Here is a 9,879-nt window from a genome sequence, read left to right on the forward strand (position 1 = left end):
CATCTTTGCAAAACATGCAGGGTACCTTTAATTTTGTGTTGCTTGTCCTTGCCTTGTTGTTTTGTACCATGGTTTGCGTTGTGAAGACTTGTGAGGATCTGTTTGGTTTAAAGTCCTTTGTGGTTCTTTTTTCGTAGGATGAGCTGCATGAGTGAAGAGCATATGAAGAAGTGACCGGGTTGCATGCGATCTCTGCTTCGACAGCCACAAATTGTGCAAAGTCTTTGAAAGAGGGAAAATCCTTGCCATCCATAAGTGTAACTGTGACCTGGCGATTCCAACGGGCTGCCAGCCAGTCAGGAACTTTCTGCAACATCTTCTGATTTTCCTCACAGTCACTTAGTATTTCTAGACCTTTCACATATGGTGTGGCTTGGAGACATGCATTTAGAAAGTCTGAAAATGCCCTTAATCCTTCCGCATCCTTTGAGCTTATTTTAGGCCATTTTGACAGCTTGTCTCTGAAAGCTCTCTGGACCACAAAGGGTGGTCCATAACGTTGGTCAAGCTTTCGCCATGCATCCTTGTATGCCTCTTCATCACTGCGATAGAATATGCCCTCAAGACATTTTTGTGCTGGGCCTGTGACATACCTTTTGAGCAAGTGAAGCTTATCAGCAGGTGAGATGCTTTTGCAGTCCACAAGTGAAGAGAATGAAGCTTTCCATTCAATGTAGTTAATTGGATCTCCACTGAACACTGTGGGCATTGGCACTGGGATTCTGTTTATGGTTATACTGTTTTGAATTGCTTGGGCCAACTGGGAAATGTCCGTGGGAGGTGCTTGAGTGACAATTTGAGGGTTTGGATTGTTCACTGTGGGATTTAACATATGGATAGACATGTTTTGTTGCATTAATGGTGGTAAGCCACTAGAGAGCGCTGGTGCTTCATTAACAGATTGGTGGTCAACAGAGAAAGGCATATTATTTGGTTGAATTTGCAGATTGTCCATATCCATGTTCATTTCTCTGTCATAGATCTCAAGTTTTGCGCGAGCAGCTTGCATTTCCCTTTCTGCCTTTAAACGCTCAAGTTCAGATTCTATATCTTTCATTTTTTCCTTTTGTTTAATTTCCTCCTGCACAATTTTATATTCTGCTTCCTTTGCAGCCAACTCCGCAGCTGCATCAATCCTTTTGGCTGCGATGCTTGAAGTGTCTGACTGCTTACCGACACTAGACTGAGAGGCGGTACCGTAGATGGAGCGGGCGTACTGGTGTGACAGTAGCTGATGAAGACGTTGTCTTTCTCTATCTGCTTCAAAATCACCATCTATTGCTGTTATACGTTCATTAAGTATTTTCATAATGTCTCTAGTTACTGCTTCACAAGAGTCCATTTTGCGTCTTGTGTCAGAAGATGGCATAGTGTGCTCCCTTATTTCACTGTACACCTTCATCATGTTGTTCAGACCCTTTTCAATGTCATCGGCCATTTCACACAACTCGTGCTCAGATAAATCAGTCTTTAGGCTTTCTCTGGATGTTCTGATTAGCCCTTTCCATTGTTCATAGAGACTTAGCAGTTTTTTGTCCTTTTTTATCAGTTCGTCCTTTTGGTAGGCTAGCATTTTCTCCGTTAACACACTAGGCCGCTCTGAACGCCTGGGTAATGATAACTCGGTCGCAGCCTCCATTTTATGTAGTTCAGCTAATTGGTTTTCTTTGCGTTCAATATCTTCCTTTAATTCCTGCCTTGACCTGCTCTCTGTATCTCCTTGATGTAATAAAGCTCTCGTTTCATTGATTTCAGTTTGTAGCTTACGCGTTTGCTCTTCAATGTTGTCCATTTTCCGTGTTGTCGTAACGTTAGCTCGCTGCCTGTGCTGTTGCCGTTGTCCTTTTGAATTCACAGGCCGCTCGACGTAACGTTAGTACTCTGAGGTGAAGCTCTTACTGTAGCATGCCCCCCGAACAAGGATGAGACTTTTACTGATGGTTTTATGATGTTTAATCCCTTTTTCTTAAACTTTACTCCTTTCACCATATCACCAACGTAAGAGCTGAAATGAATACAAATGATATAACTGATCAACTAACATTGTTCACATTCATATGGTCTTACATTTGTGCAAAAACGAACATTTACAGACAAATTGCTCAACTGATTTACATTAACACACCTTTTGCCTCTTCGGAGGGGCTGCAAGCATGAAAATCAATGTTTATCAGGTCTCCGTGTCGAAGTGCCGTAGCTGCTATTTGGAATGACAAGCTGCTATATGCTATAAACTGCGCTAGCTTGAGAGCGCGCATTCAAAAGGAAAACAAAAGCGCGCAGCTCAAACCCGGAAGTCAGCCACCTCAACACAAAATTTCAAAATAAAAGACTTTTTTTTTGATCACCTTTTCTGTAACAAACTTATGGTTATTTACATTCTTAATTCTAACATTTCATAACCAACCATTTTACACTATAATGCATAGCAGAGCAGACCATTAGTTGACTTGACCGGCAACAAAATCATCCCACCTAAAAATTAGCAAAAATGTCTATCAGTATTTATACTAAAATATTATGCATACAGTATTATTAGAACAGTGCCCTCCACTAATATTGGCACCCTTGGTAAATATGGGCAAAGGCAGTTGTGAAAATAGACACACGTCCTCTTTCAAGCAGATTCTTAACAACAGTTGATTGGAACTTCTTAATTATTGAAATGGAGATTTTCAATGCTTTAGCTGTTATTTTCTTACAGCCACTTTCTATTTTGTGAAGCGCAAAAATCTTTTGCTGCACATCAGAACTATATTCATTGTGATGAATGATTAAGGGAATTTGGCCTTTGTGCTTCCTCATATTTATACTCCTGTCGAACAGGAAGGCATGGCTGGACAATTTTATGCTCCTAGTCACCCTGGTGTGCTAAAAAACGTAAATATGAATATGATATTTTACTTATAAGAATTTCTGGGGGTGCCAATAATTGTGGCCAACATGCATTGGAGAACAATTAATTTAAATAATGTGAGTTTCCCCCACTTTCAATTGTTTTACTTCAATGAAAGGTTAGAATTTTGTGAATTTTTTTAATCTAAGATCAAAAGGATAAATAATGCAGATTTATTTTCATAGCCGCCTTTGCTTATATTTACCAAGGATGCCAATATTAGTGGAGGAGGGCACTGAATGTCAGTATGTTACTGAAAAGTTTGGGGTCAGTAAGATTTTTTTTAATAAAGAAATTAACACTTTTATTGAGCAAGGAAGCATTAAATTGATCAAAGGGACATTTTATATTTTTACAAAAATAATACATTTTTAAATAAATGCTGGAAAAAAAATGAATAAATCCTTTAAAAAAATATCAATGGTTATATTATATATATATATATATATATATATATATATATATATATATATATATATATATATATATATATATATATATATATATATATATATATATATATATATATATATATATATATATATATATATATATATATATATATATATATATATATATATATATATCCCTGTATTTTTGATCAATTAAACACAGGCTTGGTGAGCATAAGACAAAAGACTTCTTTCAACAATATTCAACAATTGTCCCAGTCCTAAACTTTCTGAATGGCAACAACGAACCACCGCTATGGATCTATGAGTCAGACAGTATATCCTATAAAATGCATAATGCATAAATATGAGTGTCCAACTTACCACTGCTCTAAAGCTAATCAGTTAACATCATTATGAGTCAAACAATGTTGCTGAAGCCACAGTGACATCATTTTAAATGACATCATACACAACTGCAGTTCATTTGTCCATTGAAAGAGTACCAGATCAGTGGAAAGAAACAGATCAGCAGAATTTGCAAAAAGACTAGTTTTATTGGGCCAAACAAAGTTAGCTTTCTGGCGTCAATTTTTTGTTTGACACATCATGAAATATTGCAGTATAATCATTGTCACACATCCATATACTCATAACAAACACAAGGCCAGTCCACCCAGATTCAAAATCATGATCTGCATTTCCCAAAGCTTTTACTATTCACTTCCGGTCCGTTTGGACTCGTGAAACAGCTGGTGTGGGTGGGAACCTGGGCAACCAGCCATGCGGACTCCCCGGAGGCATCATTCTCTACAAACCCCGGACCACCACCTGGTCAAGGCCCTGCTTCCATCACCCCTGTAGTCTGGATGGTACCAGGGAGGATGGACCAACAGGCAGGCAAATGGGGATATTAGGGAGCAGCCAGGGACACAGAAGAACGTGACTGCGCCACCCCCTGCTGTTCCCATTCAGATGATGATGTCATTAAAGCTTACATCAGTGCTCATAAATTCACTCATGCATCCAGCCGGCACAGTTAAAATGCACTAAATGAGATGAAATACCCAAATATGATACTTTTTTATTATGCTGAATCATATGGCCAAACAAATTGTGGCTGTTGTTCTTATTAAAAGATATTTGATCTATGTAGGTTGTATGACACATGTGATTTGAATGTTATTTCCTTTGTGATGATTATATAAGGGTATGTTCTCCTGCTTGCACAGCTCTGTATTCTGTGAAGCAGGGAAAACATTAATCATATCTGACTTGGCTGCTAGAAACAAGGAAACCCCCCTCCCCCTTCCCACAGTTACTATATTAGGAAGAACATACATGATGCTCTATATACAACAAATACAGAGCTCTTTCTAAATGCACATATTCTTTCTCATTTAACACTCGGATCCAGAAGTTTTTAATTGTAGTATACAGTTTCAGGTCATTATTAATAATGGCTGCACTGTAAAGTTGTTATCTTCAGGATCTATTTCTACCTGTTCTGACCTTCATTGAATTTAAGCCAATATGGTGAGGTTGATTAAGTCACAATAAATAATATATTTGACCCGTTTATTTAGATATTACCACATGAAGTACATTTTAAGGTTATTTTTAGGAAAACGCTATTGAAAGTCTGGCCGATACAACAAGCTGATAAACTGTGAAATGGTTTAAATTAAGAATAAGACATATAAAATAAAGCAACAGCCATACAGTTTATTTATATATAAAGAGATTTGCTTGAGATTACATTTAATATTTTAGAGAGTTTTAAATTATTTTTAGAGTTTAAAGGGATAGTTCACACCAAAAATTACCTCACCCATATTTGGCGCCCATTGTTTAGTCACGAGGCGTTAAACGTCGGCGATAAACGCGCGCGAAAATCGTCCAGGTGTGAACAGGCCTATAGGTGTATATGACATTCTTCTTTCAGAGGAATACAATCAGAGTTATATTAAAAAATGTCCTTGCTCTTCCAAGCATTATAATGGCAGTGAATGGGAGCCCAAAATTTATAAAGTAAAATATCCACCAGACCGCCGTCCGTATTCAACTTACGGAAAAAAAAACGTAACTGGCGCAGCGTATGACGTCATACGTAGTGTAAGCGTTTTGAACTGCGAGAGGCGTTACACTTTCTTCGTAAGTTGAATATGGAAGGTGGTCTGTCGCAAGTTGGATATTTTACTTTATACCGCTTTACATATCGATATTTTTCTTACAAAAAAACCCAAAAAACATAAATTCGCTTCAGAGGGCCTTTATTAACCACTCAGAGCCATGTGGAGTACTTTTATGAAGGATCATATACACCCAGGATGGCTTGAGGGTGAGTAAATTGTGGGATAATTTTAATGTTGGGGGTGAATTATCTCTTTAACTCAAAGTGAGTGTTAGATGATTGGAAATGTGATCTAGATGTAAAAAAAAAAAAAGGCAAAATGAGCATGCACAAATAAATATCTAATATATATTCAATAGATAAATAAACAAATCTGCCCATACAGTACCAATATATCATGCATCCTTAGTTATTTTGGAAAGAGGTTATATTCTGTAAATTATATAGGCTAGTCCTCATAGACTTACACCTTAATTGTATAATGCTACAGTATAGCCAAATCCAATAACATAACTAGTTCACAGGTCAAACCAATTAGTGGACAGTTCAAAATACAGGGCTCATAAATCACATTACTCTAGTCTAATGGGATAGAACAAAAGTAACTGTGCTTTTCTCCACAGTGTGAACATACCACTTGCTTTTACCTCACGTAACCAGTCTGACTGTCAGGATTACTCTGGTCGATCAATATACTATCTTGAATAACTCTGCCCACCAACACTAAAAGGCTGAAATTGCATTATGGGTGGAAATGCTCCTCCCCAGCCCAGCCCAGATGAGTGAAGTCATTATAGAACATATTGCAATGGAAAACACAGCATGCTTTTCAAAATGACAATACACAATTACCTTCTAATGCAGCAAAGACAAACATGGATCATGGCATGCCATGACAGATGTCTGCAATGTAATGGCATAAACTGCACTACTTGGGGATTCTACACGTATGAGATGAGATTATTTATCATCTCATATGACAAGAGAAACCAGGGTGGGGCAGTAAAGCAATGAGAAATTCTTGTTGTCTAGCCTGCCAAAATATTCAATAAAGGCTGGACTGCTAGCTGTTTGTCACATGTCCACAACTCAGCTCTCCTATAGTGTAAATGTCCTCTTTAAGGCCCAAGCCTACTCACCCAATGAGAGATGACCAGAGGCCATTGTTGTGTCCTTCATAGAAAGTACCATACTATACTATACTAGTCTGGTTATGTCAAGTATTAGTACGGCACACTTAAACTAAACACAACTAAATGTCATTCTGCCACAATATAAATCTCCCTCGTTATGAATTATCTGGACTTTTACCAGGTGGGCGTACTGTGCACTATCGTTATTTTAAATGGCTGTACAGTGACACCTTGTGATAATTTGCAGCAAGTACGTGCAGGAAATTTCCCCTATGAGCACTTTTGTCCCTATACAAATAAACTCTCTTAAAAAACACTTTCGCTAGCTTCTTTGTGTACCAACAATGCCAACAACAATGAATATAGAGAGGAATTCTGTCATTTTTGACAGCATCAGTATTTAGACTTATTATGCGTTTAATAGCAGGATGAAATGACAAGGTAATATTTTTTTGGTGGGGAGAATGACCGACCTTGCTAACGCTATTATCATAGCTAGCATTATATTTATCCGAATTAAAATACAGCAGCATTAGAAATATTGCCATGCGTTTTGCGTAATTGAAAAACATTGTTTCTTGACCTGTAATAAAATAAAAGTGAAATTTACCTTGACTGTTATTTGTATTTCCACAGATACCGTGTCATATTTAATCTCAAGCTAGCATGCTCATCAGTGAAACGTGTTCTCCTTGGTAACCGACACTAACTAACTAAAAAAAAAAAAAAAAAACCTGCTGTGGGTTTGCTGTGGGACAGGTGTGTTTTTCTATTGTTTAGATATAATAAACTGATAATATATAGATATGAAACAATAATAAATCAAATGTATTGTATGTAAATGTTGTATGTAAAACAATAAATAGTTTTGTATAAAAAGAAAAGAATAAAAAGACAGCTCTGTGTGCGGTTTATCTAACAAAATATGGTTCATTTAAAAAAAAAAATTGAATCAAACTCTAGGAAATAATAGTGTATTACATCCAGTCAACTCAGGGACAAACAGAACACACTCGACAAGTTTTAAATTTTGTATTGGACTGCATTGCTTTTAATTGTGACTGAGAAATAACAATCACAAACAATGTAGGCTACATTAAATCAGATTATTTCTGATTACTTATTTAGTGCAAGGCCTGCAGTTAATTTGGGACATTTAAAGATTCAGTCAGTATAAACAAATGGCCTTCTGTTACACAGAGGCTCAATAGTTATACAAAGTGGGTTCATTAAACTCTGAGCTTCATTAAACAAAGACGTTCTTCACAATTATGAAAGGGATTCCAAAGTGCAGCCTAATTAATTAGTTCTGTAAACAGCTGAAGGTTGTCTGTTAATGTGCCGTCTCATGACTGCACAACTTCTCTAAAGAGATTTAATAACAAAACAGAGTCACAGGATACTTTATAGTCAAGTTACTATTGTTGTTGTTGCAGTTGTTAGCTCATCTTAATTCCCTGAACAATATGATATAAACTGAAAAACATAAATATGTTAAATGGCTCTGCTGCTCAAACAGCTTCACTGAGACCATTAATGATCACACACTAAATTCACTGATAATGATCACGGAAATTCTAGATATACACTTCTAGCACACTCCAGCACTAATATAACAATAACAGCACACTAACTGAGTGGATGGTAGACAATTATAATGTTTTAAAACTCTTTTTTTAATTATTATTATTATTATGTTTTCAAACTCTGATGCATGCAAATACCAATGCATGCCAGATTCCTAACAACACATAATGCTGGCCTTGGCAAACACATAACAGCAATGAGTTATCACATGTGACTGCTGATAACACCAACAGAGAATGCATTGACTTAATTCCCATAACAAACCTTTAAATATTAAACATTCTAATATGACATAATCCTCATACCTGGAGCCATTCGTGGCAAAACAGAAGGGCGCAAACCATTTCATTACAAATCATTAGCAATTTAAAATCAATATCCTTGAGTTTATTATATAACAGAACAGAGCAGGCGTTTTACCTTAGACGGCAGTGTTACACTAACCAGGCTATAATTCTTGAGCAGGTCAAATGCCTGCAAACAGTACTGTTCCCCGCACCAGGAGGGAGAAGGTCTATTTATATCTGATTGTTTTCACTGTGCAGACAGCCAGCCAACATTCAGACTTTCCTAGACTCTCCTCTATGTGAAGGAAATGATCCTTTCAAGCGTGGATTATGTTTATGTGTTATAAATTGTACTGCCATGAAGACACCCATGCGGGAAGCACTGTTATGAATAACAGCTGCGATGTATGATACAGATAAAGTATTTGTGGAGACTATAACACATACTTTGCAACAGATACACACATAGAACTGAAGTACACTGGTAAAATGATAGTCTCTCTCTTAAGTTGTCCTATGATAGAGACGGTCAGTCTGAGAGCAGCCATATATGGCTAAAACCTTTGCACTCTCATCAAGCAGAATATGAGAACATATTTGCGGGATGAGTTGTCAGAGTGGAGCCAAGCCAAAAACAGGACAAATCCAGAATTCCCTGACAATGGATACTCACCCATTGGAAGCCCCTCACAGTCTGACATTATGGAGTAAAGTGGAAAACTTTCTCTGAATGGATAGTGTCCAACACAAAACTCTGACGATGAAACAAACAGCTCTTTGAGATTGCGTACACCATCAGACCTCTCTGCTTCTGTCCTGCTGAGAACCATGGGATGCAAAGAATGCATATCAAGCGCTCGTGGCCCCGGCCACTATTGGACGATAAATATGTTTACACCCTCCCTCTTCCCTCTGGAGGCAATCCATCTAATCTAACCGGGCCTGCTAGTACTGCACTGAGAGGCTCCGTTCCAGGATATAAATGCTGTCACTCTAGCTATTTTGAAGCCAGCTGAACCCATCCGACTCTAAATTTACCAGTGGCTACAAATGAGCGACAGCAATTTGAAGTTTAATTTCTTGTTTTAAAAAATACTCAAAGACAAAAGGAAATTGTTTATGCAATGACTGTATTGTTGTATCAATGTCATTAGGTTCAGAATTTATACACCCTAAAAAATGCTGGGTTATAGCAATTGTGTTGTTTTAACCCAGCGATTGGGTGGTTTTAAGCAAACATTTAACCCAACCGCTGGGTTAAAACAACTCAATTGCTGGGTTAAAACAACCCAATTGCTGTGTTAGTCCATTTTCAACCCAACTTGGGTTGTTTTTAACCCAGCATTTTTTAGAGTGTAGGTAACCGTAAACAGTAAATCACTGTTATAAGGGGATATTTTATTGGTTATATTGTTTGAATTATTATTAGGTTGGTAGACACTTTCCTTTA

At 37.3% G+C, this 9,879-nt stretch overlaps 1 protein-coding gene across 10 annotated transcripts in view; it reads right to left on the reverse strand.

Annotated features, from left to right (window-relative positions):
- The window catches only part of eml1 (EMAP like 1), an 80,103-nt gene extending 70,832 nt beyond the window's left edge, over nucleotides 1-9,271 (reverse strand). For 9 of the 10 annotated variants that reach the window (XR_013817795.1, XR_013817796.1, XR_013817797.1 and 6 more), the window contains exon 1: nucleotides 9,103-9,260. Coding sequence is in view for 6 of the 10 variants with exons in the window: in XM_079833599.1 (XP_079689725.1) it covers nucleotides 9,103-9,259 (157 nt within the window). In the remaining 4 variants the exon portion in view is untranslated. Of the gene's footprint in view, nucleotides 1-9,102 lie in introns of all 10 variants that reach the window. The other variant, XM_079833607.1, reaches the window with a different exon arrangement.
- Between the last annotated feature and the right edge of the window lie 608 nt (nucleotides 9,272-9,879).

Source organism: Gobio gobio, assembly GCF_949357685.1.
Source record: "Gobio gobio genome assembly, chromosome: 13".
Lineage (NCBI taxonomy): Eukaryota > Metazoa > Chordata > Actinopteri > Cypriniformes > Gobionidae > Gobio > Gobio gobio.